Source organism: Nelumbo nucifera, chromosome 5, assembly GCF_055504915.1.
Source record: "Nelumbo nucifera cultivar China Antique chromosome 5, China Antique-T2T, whole genome shotgun sequence".
NCBI lineage: Eukaryota > Viridiplantae > Streptophyta > Magnoliopsida > Proteales > Nelumbonaceae > Nelumbo > Nelumbo nucifera.
Genome location: NC_142653.1, coordinates 82,769,348 through 82,791,016, shown reverse-complemented (window position 1 = coordinate 82,791,016; position 21,669 = coordinate 82,769,348). Strand labels below are relative to the sequence as shown.

Sequence of the window (21,669 nt, the reverse complement as noted above, 5' to 3'; positions counted from 1 at the left end):
GTTTGTAATCTTGAACTTTTGTACAATCAACCTTTTTTGGGGATGAGACTAATAAACATATGGTTCAATCTTTTCAGGAGTTTCTTTGTTTTTGAAAAATTCACAGACTACTAAAACTATGGCAGGTCCCATCAGTTGCTAGTACTGTTTAAACACAAGGGTTGGCATCCCGTCTGGTCCTTGGGATTTAAGATTACCTATGGAAAAAAAGAGCAGATTTCACTTCTTCAGGTGTTGGAGTGGTTAAGAGCATATTATTATCATCTTCAGAAATCACTAGGGATATTATCTGGGATAGCTCTTCCAACTCATCAGGCTCTTGGGAAGTATAAAGGGAGTTAAAATAATCTAGAAAAGTGTTGGCAATATCTTTATGTGAAGTTTTCCAATTATTTTGATCATCTTTGATTCCCTCGAAAAAATTTTGCTTTTTCTTAAAGAGAGTGCTCTTATGGAAAAAATTTGTATTTCTATCCTCTAGTTGAAGCCAAGTTTGTCGAGAGTTTTGTCTCCAATAACTTTCTAATTGACGATTGACTTTCTCATATTCCAAGTACAGGTCTTGTAGATTATGGGAAGACTTCAATTGTTCAGCCTATAAGATATGTTCTTCCAAACACTTTAATTTATCCCTTGGTTCCATAAAATTTTTCCTCTTCCAATTAATCAAATCTTTCTTCAGGTTGTTTAGTTTTTTGGATAATTTAAAAGTTGCATATCCATTGACTTGGGTTTTCCAACTTTCTTCAATAAGTTGGTGGCAAGAATTATCTGAGAGCCACATTTCAAATAACCTAAACGGTTTAGGCAAGTTTTGGGTTGGTGGATCCAAATTTAGAATAAGAGGATGAAGATCAGAGCCCCATTTGGTTCCCAGAGAAAGACCAGCAATTGGAAATTAAAAATTCGAGACATTTAGGAGACGCTACTACTTGATCTAAAGTTCGTGTAATGTAACCCTTACTGTGTTTATTGGACAAGGAAATTCCCCCACCTTGGATTTTAATTCTAATAGATTAAAGTCATAAATTAGGTTTCTATATTGTTTAGAGGTCAGATTTAAGTTACTATTAGAGGATGAGGGATCTAACGCATTACAAGAAGCAACCTCATTAAAATATCCTATTAATAAGAAGGGAATAGAAATGGACTGTAGCCAATTATTTAAATTTCTCCAAAAGTTATTTTGATGATGTTTTACTGAGGGTCCATATAGAAAACCTACTAACCAAGAAGTTAAGTTGGAGTGGATTTCAAGAAAGACATACCTAGTTGTCGACATAATAACTAATACTGTAAAGCCTGCTTTCTAGAATACTGCTAAACCTCCTATGCGCCCTTTAGGGGTGATAGTATGACAGTTAGGATAACGTATTAAGGTGGAAAGATTATTAATTCTATTATCAGGGATTTTTGCCTCACAAATGAATAAAAAATCCAGGTTAAATCTATGGACAAAATCCCTAAGGCCTTGAACTGCCTTGGGGCTTCCAACTTAAAATTAGCGTTGATATGGGTGGGGCTGAAAAGGGCCAGCCACCTCCACCCATAGAAATGAAAAAAGCTAATGAGACAAAAAAAGAATTAAATCTTATTGAATCGTTATCCTCTGAATCCCTGTCAACATCTCTAGCATTTGTAAGATTAATAGGGGACAATACACTCCTCTAGAGAGATCAAAGATGACCCAAGACTATCATAAGTGGGGAGATCAGGTGAGTGGTCTATCTCTAAGTTGGCAAGTAGGTCCAATCTAGGTCCTTTGCCTCTAGAGGAGGAGGGCCTAGGAGTGTTCGTATTCATAGCTAGATGGAAGGTATTAGGAGTAACCCTTAAAGGGGCAAATGAGGAAGATGGTAAAGGAGTTGGAGGAATCAAGGTGGAGGAAGTGTGAACAGGATCATGTTGCTAGTTTGGGAATGTTGGAATGGGATTTACTTCTTCATTAAGATTAACTGAATCTGGTGGTGGGTCGGCTGGGAGATTTACAAACTCTCTAAAATAATGACACTTTCAGAAATGTCTCATAGCTAGCTCAGCCCGAAGCCAAGGACCTGGATGATTCATTGTATGTTAACTAAAGAATTGATCAAAAGATCTTCCCGCAGTCTAAGGGAGGGGTTGAGAACAATGACGGAATAGATGGCCAATCTTACCACAAGTGTAGCAAGTCTAGGGAAGGTCTTCATATCTATAGGTTATCCAGTTATTAATGCTAACAAAGCATCCAATTTCAAAGGTTGCATCATAGAAAGGGTAACCTTTGCTTGGATATAGTTTTGGGCAACTGAGATGAGGTGTGTAGGATCTATACATTCAAAAAGAGGTCTACCTACTTCTATAGAGAGAGTCTCGAATGGAAGGTCATGAATTTGCACCCAAAGCTAAATTTCTTCAAGGTTCCAAGCATATTGGGGACGTCCGAGAACCCATGGTTGCATAAGGATCCATTGGCCATTAAGGGTCCAAGGGCCATTGTTCTGAATTCTATCATAATCCTCTATATATCTGAATTTTAGACAAAAATGACCCCAGTGGAGTGGAGCAAGAAGCAACTTGTTAGAATCAAGATTTCATAACTCATATAGTCTCTAAACTACTTCAAACTGATCTGTAAGCCTAGGAAACAGACGACATATTAGAGAAAGATTCCAATTCTCTTCAACATTTGGAGGGATAATAGGTTGGATGTTAACGACATCTACAGGCCCATTTCCTTGAAGCATATGTTGAAATGCTTCATTCTGAGCATCTATGTTATCCATGACACAGAGGGGAGCAAAGAGACTGAGGAAAACCAGGAAGAACGAAGGACCTACAGAGAAAGGGATTTAGGGAAACTCAATGAGCAAAGAGAAAAGCGAGTAAAAAACAGGTGGAATAAGAAAAGACATGTAACTTTAGGTAATCTCGAGCCAAACTACATTAACATGAAAAGATAATCAACCTACACCATGAAACTTAAGAAAATAACTCTTTCGTTCCAAGCTAACTAGCAGAGGACTATTTAGTTAGTATACTACTAAATAATCACGTAAACAGTAAACAAAATCAGGATACCAAAGCAGAAAACAAACTAGTCATAAGTAGAGCAAAGATAAGGATACTCCCTGTTGGGATTAGCTGTCTTGCATGAACTATACTCACAACGTGTCCAACACGAATCAGGAGAATAACATCTGGAAGCAAACTCTGAGAAATGGTGATTGAAATCAGAGACTATGATGCTAGGGTTTCTAACCCCCGACTTTACTATTTATGTAGCCACGCGTTCTTCTATTTGTTCCAGACCATGTTGCCATCTACCAAGCATAAACTAACAAGTCAGGCGTGTTCCATTCATCGCAAGATATGAACGTCATATTTCAAACTCTGCAAATCTTTAGTCTCACAAACACGTTACTTAGATAGCGGAAAATGAACAAGAACCATAGTGATGCCTCTTGCTTGATATCACTCCAACTCCACAAGAGTTATGGTGCCAGCTCTTGCTCCTCCCAATACTTATATGTTGCCATTCATGGAGAGATGTCCTAATGCATGGAATTAGGATTTGTTCCTCATGAAGCGCACCTCACAGGCACATCTTGTCGTGCATTGGGAACATCTCCCGTGAATAATAACATAAGAGTACGGGAGATTCTTCCAATAGATAGCGAGTGTGCATATGAGGTTGGTGTGAGGTGTGCTCTATGAAGAAAAAATCTAGGCTCTAATGCATGATGATGTTTTCTGATTTGAGGTGTCTCAAACAGAGAACACAATCAGATAATCCTGCCAACTAGACGAAGTTGTGCGCCGAAGACATCTGCAACCACAAAAGGGTTAGAGGCCCGATGAGTTATTCCCCAATTAGCACTCTGACGCTCAAGTCAGAAAGAGAAAGGTCGGTCAGGATGAGAATGGTAGAATAGCGCTGGTTCGAAGTGATGTGATGGCAAAAGGGGTGTAGAGGTGAGTCAAGAGTCAAAAGTCCTTTACCTAGCAGGGAAGATGCCTACTTATAACCAAGCATATGTGTCGTAATCGGATTAGGCTTTCGGGGTTGCCAGGATGAGGCTTATCCACCAAGGTTTTCGAAGGGCTCTCCTTTCCTTGGTGGAGTATATCTCCTTATTTGCGTGAAGTTCTTTTTCCCTGGTGCACTCTTTCGCTATGCAGTCGCGTTCGGCGGTGTTGACATGGAGATGCGGTCCGAGGTACTCAACCACAAAGACTGATACGTGGCATCCTTCGCTAGCTCAGACACCATCTGAACACATGGCTATAATGTGTGTGAGGTTGATGTCAGGAGCAAATCCAAATTTGTATTTATCGGTGCAACCAGTTAATTTATTTACGAAATAACTAGTGAAGGGGCCCCTGCAAAACATGATGGTAAGTGGCTTGTCAAAGGTAAAATTTTTAATTAAATTTTTATCGGAAAAATATCTATTTAAAATAAATAAAAAATTATGGATAATAATATATTTAATAAAATAAAATAAAACAATAAATAAATAAACAATCATGGCCATCGGGTAATGGAGTGAAAGAGGGAGAGGTTACTTTTGTCATTGTATTTTTATTTTATATAGTGGAATAATTGTAAATAGTTAAATAATAATTAATTTAATTTAATAAATAAATCAATTTATAAAATAAATGAGATAAATAAACAATCAAGTGAGAGTATATATATATATACACGATTCTATGTCTTAATTTTCTAGCAATAATAATTTGTTAGATTGTTAAATTATTAACTAATTAAATAATTTCATAAAATAAGTAAATAAATAAACAAAACTTTATGTATTATCAACACAAGATTGGTAAATGCTATATCAAATTATTTAATTAATTAACTTAACGTTGTTAATGGGTTGGGTTGAACTATTGGGCTATCGAGCCCATGAACAGGCTTAGTCCGGATCACGGCCCGACCTGGCCTAAGACTTGGCCGGTAGCATGATACGGGCATACGTAGGCTCAGGTTAAAATAAAAATGTAAGGTTTTTGTCTATTTTTTTAATTTATGTTAAAATTTTAATTATTTTGTTCAAAAGTTTTTAAAAACATGGCTTAGCCCAGTTAGTGGCCCAACCTAGTCTAAGACTTGGCCCGCGGACCAGCCCAACCTGTGGCATGACACGGGCCCATGCAGGCTCGAGCCATATATTATATACAATAATTATATAATATATTAATATATATAATTTTGTTTTCAATTTTATTTTAATATTTCATTTTATTATTGCATATATAACCAATTGTACATGTCAAATTCATATAAGATAAAATTTTAAGATATTTTTTATTTTTTTATCTATATTTTAATTTATAAAAACATAGCTTAGCCCGACCTATGGCACGGCATGGGCCTATGGGGGCTCGGGCTAAAATAAAATTTTAAGATCTTCTTTAATTTTTTGTCTATTTTTTAATTTATGTTAAATTATTCATTTTTTTTGGAATTTTTTAAAAACATGGCTTAGCTCGGTTCATGGCTCATCCTGGCTTAAGACTTGGCCCCCGAAGCCCATGGCATGACACAGGCCCCCGGGGGCTCGGGCTATATATTATATACAATAATTATATAATATATTAATATATATAATTTTATTTTCAATTTTATTATATTATTTCATTTTATTGTTGCATATATAAACAAATTGTACACATCAAAATTCATATAAGAAAAAATTTTAAGATTTTTTTTTAATTTTTAATCTATTTTTTTAATTTATAGAAGCATGGCTTAGCCCGGCCTGGCCTAAGACTTGGCTCGCGGCATGGCACAGGCCCGCATAAGCTTGGGTCGTATATTATATAATTTTATTTTCAATTTTATTATATTATTACATATATAAACAATTGTGTACATCAAAATTCATATAAAATAAAAATTTAAGATTTTTTTTTAATTTTGTATCTATTTTTTAATTTATGTTAATTTTTTATTATTTTTTCAAGAATTTTAAAAAACATGGATTAACCTAGTTCGTGGCCCGACTTGGCCTAATACTTGGTCTGTGGCACAACATAGGCCTATGTGGGGCTGACCCCCTAAAGTATCAAAGGGAGGGAAGCACAACCCTTACAACATGACCCAATTATAAATAAAATGAGAGATAAAGACAATTTTTAACCAATATGAAAAACGTAAGAGTTCATTGGCATCATTGTAAATAATTACATGTTTAGTATCAAAAATAAAAGAGGAAAAAGAGAAAGAACACACTATGATTGTTTTTTTGTTTTATTCAATGACATCATTGTAATTAATTAAGTTTGTAATGGTAATGGTTAAAAGCATGAAAAGGGAAAGATTATAAAATTATAATATTTCATTTAGGTTAATATAAAAAACATTTGCTTTTAGGTTATACTAGCGTCATGCCCCCTGCTTCATAGGGGCTAGTGAATAGACAATTTACCAAAATAGAAAATTAAAAAAGCCAAATAAAAAAACAAATTTTGAAGCTCACATCATAAAAGAATTTTAAAAGAAAATATATAAATTAAATTGATGCAAAAAATAATATTTATATGATTTAATATTGAGAGAATAAAACCATTTTAAAAAACATATTACCTAATTACTTTATGGATATATAGAGCCACCGAAGTATCCTACAAAAAATTAACTACAAATATATATATGTATGTATGTATGTATGTATGTATATATAAGTCCTTAAAACCCATTGAAAAAGTCAAAAAACCACCCGGGCAGCAGTTTGCGTGTTATCATTTTTATTTTTGCTGATTAATAAAATAAAAAACAAAAAAAATAAAATGGCCCCCATATCCTCGATCCCACCTCTTACGTTTGGGGTTAGAACGACCCCATTTTTGTTCTAACCCTTCCCTCCTCTTAGCCCTCACACTCAACTGACCACCTGTGGCGGCCATGACCTACGACATCCGATGGCAACACACAATGACCAACGGCGACCAGCGACGATAGTGAGCTTCATTTACAGCGGCCAGTGTTGATTTTGCAGTAGGTTCAGGTGTCCACCAATAACAGTTGCGGTAGTAACAAGTTCGATGACCGACTTGCAATGGTGGCTGGCGATTTTGCAGCGACGGGGGGGGGGGGGGGGTTCTAGCGGCAGTAATAGTTGTAACAGCACTTGCAGCGACAATCACCTACGACCAAGCCCAAGCCCACCGACGGCGATTTTTGTGAGTTTAACACTATCACACCACCATTATTGGCAGTGAAACCGTGAAGGACTTGAAGGTATAAAATGCTTACTTCTTTGAATTTTTTTTGTGAGTTTAATTGATTCTTTGAATTTTTTGCTTAATTAGTTATAGAGATTCACATACTTACATTGGCTTAATTAATTTTGCTATATTTTTTTTTTTTCAATTCCTTGCTTATTTGTTATGTGAATGATGATGATGATGATCAGATGATGTCAAAGAATGATAAAATATCATTTTCTGTATTTATTTGCACTTTTCTGTTTTTTGTTTCTGTATTTTTATGTATTTATTTGCACTTTTCCGTTTTATTTTTCAGTATTTTTTCTGTATTTATTTGTAATTTTCTGTTTTATTTTTATGCATTTATTTGCACTTTTCTGTTTTTATTTCAGTATTTTTTATTTATTTGCACTTTTCTATTTTATTTTTCTGTATTTTCTGTATTTATTTACAATTTTCTGTTTTATATTTTTTTCTATATTTATTTGCACTTTTTTGTTTTTATTTCTGTTTTTATTTGCACTTTTTTGTTTTATTTTTCTGTTTTTGTTTCTATATTTTTTTCTGTATTTATTTACACTTTCCTGTTTTATTTTTTCTGTTTGTATTGTATTTTTCAGTATTTTTATGTATTTATTTGTAATTTTCTGTTTTATTTGCATTTTCTGTATTTATTTGCACTTTTTTGTTTTATTTTTCTGTTTCTGTTTTTGCATTTATTTGCACTTTTCCGTTTTCTTTTCTGTATTTCTCTATTTATTTGCAATTTTCTGTTTTATTTTTCTGTATTTTCTGTATTTATTTGCATTTATTTGTGTTTTTTCTATTTTTGTAATTTTCTGTGTTTTATGTAGTTTTTTGGATTTTTTTTTTTGTATTTTCTGCACATGTATGAGTATGAATAAACACATTTTAATTTATTTTTATTTTTTCTGTATTTTTTAATATGTTTCTGTACTTTTTTTTTATTTTCTATCTATTATGTACTTTGTTATTTTTGTATTTAGATATTTTTATTTTTCTGTATTTTTTGAATTTTTTTGTGTTTTTTTTCTGTATTTGTTTGATTTTTGCTGTATTTTATTTTTATATTTTCTATATGTTTTGTATTGTATTATTTTTGTATATAGATTGTTTTATTTTCTGCATTTTTTATTATTTATAAATATGTTTTTTTATTTTTAGTTTATTTATGACGTCACGGGTCGAACCGTTCGATCCGGACAGTTGAACCGTTTAACCGAAAACCGGTCCCCTGGCCGGTTCTGTTTACGGTTCGTTTTTAAAAACCTTGGTTAGAATGGACTCCGGATCTCCTGCCCACGGATCTCCTTCCCTCCTCTCAGCCCTCACACCCAACCGACCACCTGCGGCGGCCACGACCTACGGTGTCCGACGGCGACACGCAGCGACCGACGGCGATTCACGGAGACCGGCGACGGCGTGAGCTTCATCTACAGCGACCAGCGTTGATTTTGCAGCAGGTCCAGGCGTCCAGCAGTAACAGTTGCGGCAGTAATAGGTCCGGCGACCGACTTGCAACGGTGCCCGGCGATTTTGCAGCGGCGGGCGGGGGTTTCTAGCGGCAGTAACAGTTGCAGCAGCACTTGCAGCGGTAATCACCTGCGACCTAGCCCGAGCCCACCGGCGGCGATTTTTGCGAGTTTAACACCGTCACACCACCATTACTGGCAGTGAAACCATGAAGGAACTGAAGGTATAAAATTCTTACTTCTTTGAATTTTTTTTTACTTTAATTGATTCATTGAATTTTTTGCTTAATTCTTTGTTTAATTAATCTTGCTTAATTAATTTTTTCTGAATTCTTTGCTTAATTAATTACAGAGATTCACATACTCACATTGGCTTAATTGACTTTTTTTTTGTCAATTCCTTGCTTATTTGCTATGTGAAGGATGATGATGATCAGATGTTGAATTTTAGGGTTTTGGATTCCTTTGGACTTTCAATTTTGATGTTTGAAGCATTATAGTTATTCAGTTTCGAAGTATTAAGCAATTAATCTATATTTCTACTAAAATTCAGTTTTCTGCGTTTCCGATGAGTATATTAGAATTTAGAGTAATGCCATTGTTACTGGACGATCACTCCTTAATTTTAAGTGGATTTCATTAAATATTTGATTTGCTTCTCCTGTTATTTCTGTTCTGTCATTTGCTAATGTAAAAGGAATTGATGCTCTGTTATTCTGTGTGTTCTAAGTTTATTCCTTTTTCACTCCCTCTTGCATGTTTGGTTTTGGACTAAATCTTTTTATTTTATTGCTTCTACTTGTTTGTTTGCAAATGGTTTTCATTGATTTGTCATTTTTCTTTTGAATTGTATGTTTTCTGGACTTTGACTTCTAGTGGGTCACTTGTGACTTGTGAGAGCTTATTTGAGAGTACGCCTAGTTGATGAAGCTCGTAGGGTGTTCAATGGGATGCTCAAACCAGATTTGGTTGTGGAATTCAATGGTTTTAGGTTATGGGTCTTATGGATGTTGGAATAAGTGCTTGTAATTTTAGGAGAAAAAGCAGAAAACTGGTTTGCACAAATATCTCAAAAATAGAAGAGTCAAAAGAATTTAGGCAAATATATACACATAGACAGATATCCACATGTAACATATGAAGAGGGAGACAACTCATCTAACTACTTGTCACACCGTTGAGAAGAAATCCTATTACAGCTTCATATCATGGGCACTAGTATGTTATTCTAGTCTCACTCTGTTCATTCATATCCCACCCTTCTAACAAATTTGCTTGTTGAAGACTCTAGATTGTTAAATGTGGTTGTGGTTTGACTATGAATCACTAGTCCAACTTTGATCTGATTATTAATTGAAATCTGTTTTCAGGATTTGAGTTCAATCCAAATATGATAAATGGATGTCCAAATCTGAGATAATTGCATCAGACTCAAATTTGTCAAACTCAGACCCATTGATATAACCTTAGTTTAGAATACCTGAGGAACATTGGCCAGTCATAAAAGAATGAAATAAAATTCCTGAGGCAAACCATGTGCTTTAGGTTCATAGTTTTCAATGCTGTTTATATGATATCATTACACAGGGAACCAGGAATGTACTAGATTTACCACATGAATCCCTGTGAACCTCTTGTGGACATGATAATTTTCTTGTGAAAAAGTTAATAGTCCTCTGGTTAATTTGTTCTGGTTTTTGGATCTTGAATAATTTCATTCAAATGGATGCTTGTATGTTGCTCAATCTTGGGTAATTCAGTGGTCTTTGCTTTGACACACTGTTGTAAAATCAAGGAACTTGTTAGCATTAGCATAGAGGCTATTGCATCACTGTTAGCCTCTGGAATGGTGTGTGTTGAAGACTATGATATATTTGACTATGTGTGTGTGTGTGTGACTATGATATATTTTGGTTTGCCCAATCTTGTGTACCTTATAGAACACCAACCAAAAAATACAGGAATACAGAGATTACACAAGTAATTTCACTTCCATGCGCTTCAGCATGATAGAGTTTATGCTTTAGATCATATAAGCTTTCTAGCTAGTCCCTTGATTCTCTATTTCTGTGTGTATGTTTTTCTCTCACTGTGTGTGTATTAATCTCAGAACTGTATGCCTCAATTTTGAGTGGGATTATTTGCCAGAAATTCCTCCTGAACTAGAACATCTAAGTCTCAGTTCCAAGAGATTATTTGCAAGAAATTCCATCATCTCCTGTATTTGACGTTGAATTCTAATAAATAGATTGTCAGGCTTTTCAAAATGAATGTCTAGCGAAATCTTTGGGCATCAGCAGTCTGCTTGGAAATGTTGGCTTTCTAATATTCAGTAACTCTTTACTCATTTATCATGTTCTTCTTACCCACAGTTAATTGGTTCGAAATTTCTCAAGCTGTTGTAGAAAATGTAGACAGTTCTCATGATGGGAATGCTTATTTCATATGGTTTGGTGGTTCATACATGATACACCTCCCAGAGATGCTATAATAGCCCAAGTTTACTACTACCTTCTGAATTGATTTTCTTTTTTCTTGGACAAATATGACAATCTGGATTATGGCTAATTCCTCAATTATTTCATCCTTTTCCACCAGGACTTCTTAAGTGCATCTTGTTGCTCCTGGCAATCCACCATATTAGAAATCAATTATCTTTATGTGAGCTGTTTCTGGAGTTGTACTTTCCAAACAACAGGAATGCTTTGGTGGTAGAGTCTTATGTGGAACAGTAGAAGAAGGTGAATCAATTACCTGGATCCCACAATTTAGATTTAGAATGAACTAAAATGATTGGGAACTATTCCAGGTTTTTGATCTGCTGGGTTTGCTTTAGTTTCAAACAATTAATTCATCTCAAGGATTGCTTTTGGATACAACCTCTTCTTTCCTAGTAAACTATGTGGTTGTCTGCTGTCCTTTCGGAAGTAAAGTTTTTTACCTGGGTAGAAGCTATCTGGTTTCATCTCAAGGATTTTTGAACAAAAGAGTAACCTGGTGGAGAAGGTGATCAATGGCATAGTGGAGTCTGAGGCAAATGGTTATTGAATACTTGTGTAGCGATCTTTCCTCCTCTTTTTGGTTGTAGACATAGTTGAATACTTGGTAGTGTTCAAAATCTTTGTACAAACACATGTTTTAATTCTAATTAATACAATCTTGGTTATTGTTCATGAACTGTAAGGATCTCAGGTGGGATTTGCAGAGGCATACAATTGATATGGACATGTGATGTTATGAATGTTAATTTAATATGCTTATGACTGTCATTGAATACAATTCCTATACTTGCTGAATTTGGTTTCTCAAATTTCTTGCCCTTTTCTTTTTCCATATTGTGTTATTGATGTTGGGCCTACATGGTTGATTTGTGTTTTATTGGTGTGGGTCTTGCATGATTCCACGATATATTTTTGCTATTGAGTGTTGTATGTATACCTATTTTATTATTTTGGTTAATGAAAAAAAGAATGAGAACGAAATTTATTGGTGTGGGTCTTTCGTGGTGCAAGCTGCCTCTAAAAAGATTGTGGCCCATTTCAAGAATTTTATAGGCGGCAAACGTCGAAAGAATAAGAATACTGAACTATCCAAGGAAGGTAACTTGTCTGTTGGGGAATGGGGTGGCAACACGGCTCGTTAATGATTAAGTCGTTCAATACAATGTTTTTAAAACTGACCCGGAGGTCGATCCGGTTTTTCCACTGGGTCACGGGTCACCAGTTCGACCGGGGGTTTAGTCCGATGACATCATAATTAAAATATTAAAAAATTATATATTATATATACACATATATGTATATATACATGAATAAAACCAATATAAATATCTAGAATATTAATTCATAAATCACAGCAAAATAAATCACTAATTATACTAGAAATATATCAATAGTATCAATATTCATTCATTCAAATAGAAATTATCATTTATCTTTAGTCATAAAATTCATAAATCATAGTCCTAATTATGATTGTCATTTACTTATTTTCCTCTTCAAAATTGTTGTAAAATTCCACTTTAAACTCCAAAGTCCAAAATCAAATTTGGGTTCCAACTTTCAGCCTTCTAGGTTGCAGTTGTAGCTTAGAAATCACAGAAAATTTGAATATATATATATATATATATATATAATGTTAGAAATCACAAACAAATTTGGGTTCCAACTTCCAACTTTCAGCCTTCCAGCAAGTTAGCATTTACATTCTACACAAAACTAGAAAAAAATGAAAAATACAAAATATAAACTTAAAAGACTTACCAATAATCCACCTCTCTGAACTCTCATTATGGAGGTTTGAATGTTTGATACAGTCACCGCTCGCTGACAAGAAACAAAGCTGTGATGTAAAGAACTGGTGCCGCCCAAACCAGTGCTGCCCAAAGCCCCAAACTTGGTGGTCTAGTGTTGCCCAAACAGAGGTTGCGTTAAGAATAGTGTTGCCCAAACGTCAGGATGGCGTTTACCTTGGTGTCGCCAGCGACTGGCGATCAGATTTCGTTGATCTTCTTCAGTCGTCTGTCCCCTTCGCGGTTCATTCTCTCATATTTCTAAATATTGCATAAACCCTATATCTAGAAAAGAGAAAAGTGAGAAATAATGTAAAAAAATAAAGGGGGATCAAGTTGGGACAAGGTTTTTAAAAACGAACCGGTCAGGGGACCGGTTTCCAGTTAAGCAGTTCAACCATCCAGGTCGAACGGTTCGACCCGTGATGTCATAAATAAATAAAAAATTAAAGAGATATTTATAAATAATAAAAAATAGCATAAAATTAAATAAAAAACAGAAAAATATAGAAAATAAAACTATCTAAATACAAAAATAATACAGTACAAAACACATAGAAAATATAAAAATAAAATACAGAAAAATTCTAAAAATACAGGAAAAACACAAAAAAACTCAAAAAATACAAAAAAAATTGGTTCGTAGCAATATTTTCTCATTCTACCCATTTTTACGCACTCTTTTTCATCTTAGAAATTCATCTTGGGTAAGAATGAGAAAGAAAGTTGTGCTCTGTTCTTGGTGCGTAGTTTTCACCTGTTTATTTTGCTCGTTTAAAGAGCATGTGCATTAGGTTTTCTACTTATTGTTCTTTGGGCTGGTTATTTGAATTCAGGTCTTGTAGAAAACTGAAGTTAATTCTAATTCCTAACTACTTATTGGAAAAGAAAATATCAAGACCTAATTCAATAGATTATTTAGCTCTGTGAAACCCTCAATCTTGTTAAGGATGTAGTCTGTTATGATTTAGACTAAAGGTGATAAATTTGGAGAAGCATATGCAGAAGCAAGCCTCCAGGATCCTTACATCCCGTGTCTCAACTGTTGAGTAAGAACCAATAATTCTCCAGGATAATTAATTTCTATTTATGTTCCTTTTTTAGCATTGTCCTTAAAATCTTCCAATTTCCTTTTTTTATATCTATTAATGTCAACTATTAATATTGAAAAATAGACCTCACTGTGTTTGTTGTTGTTGATGTGGAGTGTTGGTAGTTTTCCTGAAATTGTTTCTGTAACATCTGGTTATCTAAAGTGGTTCATTGTTTGTTTGTTGAAGTTCGTATGTGAAAAGTGATTAATGTGTTGGTTTCTGGAGTTTAGAGGACCACCATACATGACATAGTTGTCTAGATGTAAAGCTAGGCTAGACAACAGGGGAGCGCCTTGTTGTTTTAATATAATCTGCTTATCTTAGCTTGTTTCTCTAGCTTTTTTGTGGGTAGCTTGCTTCCCTAGTTCATGTAGCAATGACCAAACATTAAAAATGATCTGAAATGAACAAATTAAATTAAAAGTAGAATACAACAACATTAGATAGTCTTTGAAAATAAGATACTTAGAGAGGGTTAGGCCTTCTTCTATTAGTGTGAGGAGATATAAATAGAATATTTATGCGTTTGTGTGTGTGATAAATCAAAGAATGGAGAAACAAACAAACAAACAAATAAAGGCATGAATATGATTCTTCTATGTTGAATTCAGTAAAAATGTGAGAGTTTTGTGTGAATTGCAAAGAAAAACAACAATGGGGGTTTTCACAATTGGAAAGACAGGGGGTGTAATTAGAAAAGGAAAAAAACATACAAAAAGATAGAGTTCCTAATTTGACATAAATAGATGATGTTGTACTTTGTTTACAGAAAGAAGTAGAAAGAATAGGCTTCTTTTGAGGAATACCATGATGAAGCCTACTATTTAAACCCCTACTACAATGAATATATTACTTTCCATTTCCATTCTGGTTTCAGTGGTTTGCCCCAAACTCATATTATGGGTTTCCACATTGAGAACTGATTTCTTATAATGTCTTTTTACACTGTTTCATCCTTCTCTATACAATACAATGTAGTTTAGCTGCACTACACCTAAAATTTCTATGCTACCTATACAAAAATACCAAGGCTAGGCAGAGGGTACCCCAAAAAATGCCTTATCGCTTAGGTGCGTGCAACTTATCAGTCTTGTAAATGTCCCTTTATCTCTGTTAGTTGATTGTTAGCAGAAAATCTTTTGGTAGAAATTGGTAAAGAGACCTTTTAGGGTCTGTTTGGTTCGCAGTTGGAATCGGAATCCTCTGGAATCGGAATCGGAATGGTCCATTCCCATAGTATGTTTGGTTCAGACAGGAATGAGAATGGAAATTGGAATCAGCAGGAATAGTTCATTCCCAAGGGAGGGGCAGGGAATGACTATTCCCTCAAACGGGGGAATGCCATTCCAGCAGGAATGGGAATGGGATTCCAATTCCACCCAACCAAACAGTTGGAATCGGAATAGCCCATTCCGATTCTGATTCCAGACCCCTATTCCCAATTCCACGAACCAAATGGGGCCTTAATTGCTAACTGAAATTCATTTTTTATAAATCTAAGTAAATGTCATTTGTGCAGAATTGATTTAAACAGGTGTGGATAAGCTTCTATTTCAAGAATTTGGAACAATCTCTGGATGTGAGCATGGATATTTTTCAGGACTCTTGGAGGTATGTATTGTTCATATTGCATTTGGTTACAAAACCAGAAGCATTGAATTGAATGGCCTGGCTTGTAATTTGTTTCTTAGGCCAGTCCATAACCAAGTCAAAGAGGGATATGGATGGTGCATAGGAAGGAAATAGAGTCTGAATACTATGTACACTAGAATGACTCCTGGGTTCTCACTTGAATATCAAATTCTTGATTAGTATAAATTAACTCCATTGCAAGAAATCACTGTAGATCATTTAAAATAAGCTTAAACTTTTTTTTTTTTGATCACTAACAGAACTGTATTCAAAAAAGGAATTACGGAAGTACAAAAAGGAGAGGTAAACTCTCTTAACTCTCCCCAAATCATATGCAGAAAAAGGAAAATTACAACATAGCCCAAAACATATGATTCCTTCCCACTCCCTGTGTAGCCAATGCATCAGCAAAGCAGTTAGCATCTCTCTTAAACTTGAGATCAATATTTAACCATTTGGAGGCATGAGGTGAGGTGAAAGGACCTTTAGATGCGTGAGGCGTAACTCTCGATGCATTTTTCTTAAGCCTCATGGTACCAATTGTTTTTAGAAAAAATATCTATTAAAATGAGAAGTACAGAAACATACATAAGATTATTTTTTGGTAAATAGAAATATACATAAGGTTAGTATATCTTTTATGTAGGAAAAACATACAGAAAAGGGAATGATGATATAAACAAAGGATTTGATAATATTATGAGTTTTATAGAAAAGAACCACATTCTTACAAACCATTCAATAACTATTAAGGAGCTTTAAATGTAAAATAGTACATCAAAATGGGTTTAAATATGTTAGAGTAGACCAGAGCGCCTGTATATGTGCAAATATATATTGTATACAAACACACACCTAAGGCATTTCAAGGTGTTAAGAGTGTGCTTTATATTTGGGCATGATCAGGTTCATTTTCTTGAACACATCATTGTAGGAGGCTTTAGATCCTTCATTCCCATTCTTTATCCGGGTTCTAAGAAAAACCATCATCCTGGCTATCCAGGGTCATGTGAGGGGTGAACTGGATGTGGATCTAACCTGCAGCATCTTTTACACGAAGTGGCTGCTTTCAAACTTGAACTCACATGCTCATGCTTGGTAGCTTGACATTGTACCATGGCACCAAGCAATGACCCCTATTCTCTATTTGGATTTTATTGTTTGCCAAGTGACCAGGGAAGGAATAGTTAGTGGACATATGTGGAATTTTCTGCATGCACTTGTTGCAAGATGCCAATATGATAACTTGTCTCTTACCAACAAGGTTATTCATGCATTGGGTGGATCCAAACCAAGGTTCCAGAATTTAGGCTTCAGAAATCTAGTTATTTTGATTCTTGACTAGGGTCTAAAAAGTTCTATAATTGATCTGTCTTCTGTCATGCTTCCCAAATTGAGACCAGGGATGGGGAGGGCAGAGTGGTGGCACTATATTCTGGTCCCATAGGAGTGGGAGACTCTCTCAGCTGAAATTTTGGCTCTCCTACAAGGCCTGAGATTTTCCAAGCAATGAGGATTTCAGAACTTTGAGGTGTAAGGGGACTCTAAACTGTTAATAGGGATGCTGGAGTAACTTTTAAATGGGTAAGGAGGTCAGCCAACTCTGTGGCAGATAGTTAGGCAAAGCAGGGGACCTTCAGGAAAAACTTCTTTTGGGCTGTATTGTAATTCTTGAAACTGATTGGGGTCAACACTCATATTTTGAGTGGTTGACAGTGTATGATGTTTAATTGGTATCTTTAATGAAAGTTACCATTTCCAATAAAAAATGCTTCACAAATTGAGACACTCAAACCTTGTCAGGTGTAGTCTATGGTGCTTGACTATTAAGCAACTTAGTTTATCTAATTAATTAGGACTCTACATGAGTCTTAAAGTAGCAAGTTCAGTGTGAGGCTCATTATTAGAGTGGTCGCTCTCAGACTGGAACCCACATTCTCACACTTGTCAACTTGATATTTTACCATTGCACCAAATAATGACACCTTTTATCAGTTTATTCTTTGTATTGCCTTTTTAGAGGCATAAAGTATGAGTCATGCTCCTCTTAGCACTTCCTGATGCACATTATTGAGGTGACCCTGTTATTTGAAGTGGACATCTCCCCTAATTTCCTAGACTTCCGTTTCTGGAAACCTCACCCTATATGCGAATTCTCCTCCAATTCTTTCTTCAAGGTTCTGGTTGCAGAGGAGCAGAATTATCACTTCCCTTTCAAGAAGGTCTGGTGCAACTACATCCCCTCTAGAGTGTATTTCTTTGTATGGGAGGCCTGTCTGCACAGGATAAACACTAGTGAGCTATTGTAAAAGAAGAATTTTGTCAGACTTTTCAACTCCCCTCATGTTTGCATCCTTTGCCTGAGAGAAGGGGAATCAACTGACTATCTCTTCATTCACTGTCAGAAAACCAGGGACATGTGGAGCCATTTTCTACAGCTTGCTGGGTTGCTCCAAACCACCTCCAGGACTTGCTCCATCAATGGCAAGGCAAAGGACCGAGTAAAAGAGGTAAGGTATATTGGCAAATAATTCTGCATGCTGTACTTTGGGGGGTTTGGGAAGAAAGGAACAACCACTTGTTTGAGAACAAGGCTAAGACAAAGACTGATCTGAATATCTGATCTCTCACATTACCTATCTATGTAATCAGTGGGCTTCCAGCTCAGACAAGTTTAAAGGAGTCTCTATAAATGACCTAAACAGGGATGCTGGTTTTTTTCCTTTTCTCATCCCCTCTCACCCCCTCTTCCCCTTCCACAGGGCCCCCCTTACCCAGGAGGGAAGGAACTTGGACTCTAAGTTTCGATGGAAGTGCTGGTATTGGAGGAGTATTAAGGGATCAAAATGGGAACACTTGCTGGGTGCAGTGATTTAAAAGGCATGCCTCAGGTGCGCCTAGGTGCACAGGCGAGGCGCATTTTGGGGTATGCACCTTGCGCCTCAGGCACAAATTGGCCCTTGCGCTTTTAAAACACTGTCTGGGTGTACAGTGGGTCAATAGGTATTAGCTGACTCTACAAAGGCAGAAGTGATGGCTGCACTTACAGGAATCCAATTAATCAGCATACTGGGCAATCAGCATCTATCCATAGAGGGAGACTCAGCAACCACTATAAAGTGGTTAGGAAGATAGGAGGCTGGGCTGTGGAGACTCAGTCATTTTCTGACAGAGGCAAGGGATCTACTGGCAGCTACAAACGTACACCTATGCTGAATTCCAAGGGATCTTAATGCTCTTGCAGATGGGTTAGCAAAATTAGGTGCTCTTTTAGAAGTGCTGTACTGTAATAAGATCCCTCCTGCATAATTTTCAGGGGTCTGATCCCCGTTTGTTTGTCTTTTTTGTACACGCTCTTGTGTACCCCTCTCTTTTCTTAATAAACTCAGTGAACTTTTCTCAAAAAAAAAAAAAAAAATCATCACATGACACCAATTCCTTTTTTAAATTGTCTATATGACATTTTCAAATTTGGCCTGTATTTGTTTTAAAATTATTTATTTTATTCTTACAAGCATTACCAAAAAGAACTACTTATTACTTATTAGTCTAAGTGGTTATTGAAAATTTATATTTACCTCAAAAAGTAGCAATATGGATTAGTTGCACAGTTTAATTTTAAATGTAAATAAAAAAGAAAATGTAGCTATTAGTTATCAAAATTTTAAAATATATCTAAAATATAATTATTATAATATTTATGTTTATATACAAACTAAGTTGTGAAGAAAGTATGTAAAATTCCTAAAATAAGTGTAAATTATGAAAGAAAAAGAAAGAAATTATGTTACTCTGCTAGTAAACTAATGCTGCCAATGCAACAAATGAAATAAGATTGTCATTTTTTATGTATTAATTTTCATTTTTGAAAAAGGTAAAGTACTTTTGTAAAATTGTTTTATATGTGGCATATGTCAAAAAGTATACAAGTATATCTTATGAGAACCTGATGTATGGTAAGCATCTAGCTATAAAATTACAACCTATTTTCAGCTTTGAGCAAAAAAGAAACTCATGTGATTAAAACAAGGATTGAAATACATCCCTAAAAGCATTTGTCTCTGACAGCCAAGAGAAAAAGGTTGCTATTTGCTTTCCTTCAAATTTCCTTCTCTTTGCAATTCCTTGTTTCCAAAAATCCTCAAACTCCTCCTGGTCCATAGAGTCCATCTTAAGAAAGTGGAGATGATACTCCATGTCGTGCTGATCTTTTTTTGCCCAAACCTTTAATGGGCTATTCTGCTAGTATCTCCACAAAAGATTTAAGAAAGAACTAATTGGGATCAGTGATTTAAAAGGCGTGCCTAGGCGCACAGGCGAGGCGCATTTTGGGGTATGCGCCTCGCCTAGGTCCTAGACTCACCTCTTTCAAAAGGCGCGCGCTTGGTGTGCCTGATGTGCCTTGCGCCTTGCGCCTTAGCCCAGGCGTGCGCCTTTTTAAAATTTTGCGCTTTTTGCTGTTTTTTGAGTCTAACGGCTGGGCCAGGGGCTTCGAGAACCCCTATTTGCTTATGTTGTTCATTCATTCATTGTAATAAAATATCTTCTTAAAAGGCAATGAAAGTTGTAAAATCATTATTTTTTATGTGAGAAATAAGAATTTCAGACCCTAACATAGACTTGCTCGGGCTTGCCTCGAGGGGCGTGCTACAAATGCGACTCATAGAATCAAGAATGCAATATGTTTTACATCACATTAACTACTTGAAGCAATGCAATTAAGGGAAAAAAGAGATTGTGGGTTTTACATGCTTGAAAATGCTTTATATTTTTTTTTGATCAATAACACTTTCATTAATTCATCAGTAGAAAATTTACAAGTGAAAGACAAACACACTTATCTTCCAAGAGTCACAAAGAACTTCAAGAAAGGAAAAAAAATACAAAGATACAAAGACACTAGCGTTACAGCTTAGCCCAAAACAAAGAATCCCTTTCTGCCCCTTGTTTTGCTAAACCGTCAGCTAGGGAATTAGCTGATCTTTTAATCCAACATGTCTTAACTTCCACCTCCCGCACCAGCCATTTGAATTTCCTCTTCTCATTATTATACTTCTATAAATCATTTTGATCTTTAGTTAGCCACCCTATCACCACCTCTGAATCCCCTTCAATTATAAGTTTCTTGATGTTCAATTCCTTAGCTTTTTGGGCTCCTTTCATAACTGCACATATCTCAGCTCTAAGGGAGTCACCCACTCCAATTGGGCCTGAGAACATAGCAGAGATGACCCCATTATCATCTCTAAAAACACCCCCGATCCTCGATTGTCCCGGGTTTCCCCTACTGCATCCATCAAAGTTTAATTTCAAGAATCCACTAGGTGGGGGGGGGGGGTCCAAGCCACACTCATTACTGACTTGGTCTGCGTGCAATTTGCAATTTCACCCCACTTCCTCAACATGTCATCCACAGTGTAATCTGTGAATATTTCCAAAGATTTCAGCCACTGTACCGCCCTAAAGTGTATGATAGCCCTCAGATCTGCTGTCCCTCTCTGAGTTTCTGAGAATATCCTGGAGTTTCTTTCTTCCCACAGTGTCCAACATACTGTAGCCCTTAGTCTTCTCCACATTGTCCTTCCCCTTTTTAACTGCCACCTGAAAAAGGAAGGGGAGAAAAGGCCCTGCATGTCTGATGGGGGATTCCAGCTGCATCCAAATAAGGAGAAAGCCCAATCCCACAATGACCTCACGAAGTGGCAAGATACCATTAGGTGAAAACCAGTCTCCCCATCTGCTTTACACAGAACACACCACTGAGGTGACAAGCAAGTATTGGGTCTCTTCTTTTGGAGTAGATTACCAGTGTTGATTCTTTCCAGATAGGCTTCCCAACAAAAACTACCAACCCTAGGAGGTATAGCTCTGCACCAAACCTCACCAACAGGGAAAGGGGACAAGGTAAGACTGGTGGACTGACTTCAAACTTTGAAGAACGAAGCACAAGAGAAAATGC

General features: G+C 35.9%; 1 protein-coding gene across 3 annotated transcripts in view; it reads left to right on the top strand.

Moving 5' to 3' along the window:
- The first annotated feature begins 8,517 nt into the window (after positions 1-8,517).
- Positions 8,518-21,669, top strand: part of FAS4 (RNA helicase family protein) — a 34,256-nt gene continuing 21,104 nt past the window's right edge. The window contains exons 1-3 of one of the 3 annotated variants that reach the window (XM_088887589.1): positions 8,519-8,917; positions 15,598-15,689; positions 18,116-18,220. Coding sequence is in view for 2 of the 3 variants with exons in the window: in XM_010253758.3 (XP_010252060.1) it covers positions 15,664-15,689 (26 nt within the window). In the remaining variant the exon portion in view is untranslated. Of the gene's footprint in view, positions 8,918-11,317; positions 11,435-15,597; positions 15,690-18,115; positions 18,221-21,669 lie in introns of those variants that run through there. The other 2 variants (XM_010253758.3, XM_088887588.1) reach the window with 2 other exon arrangements.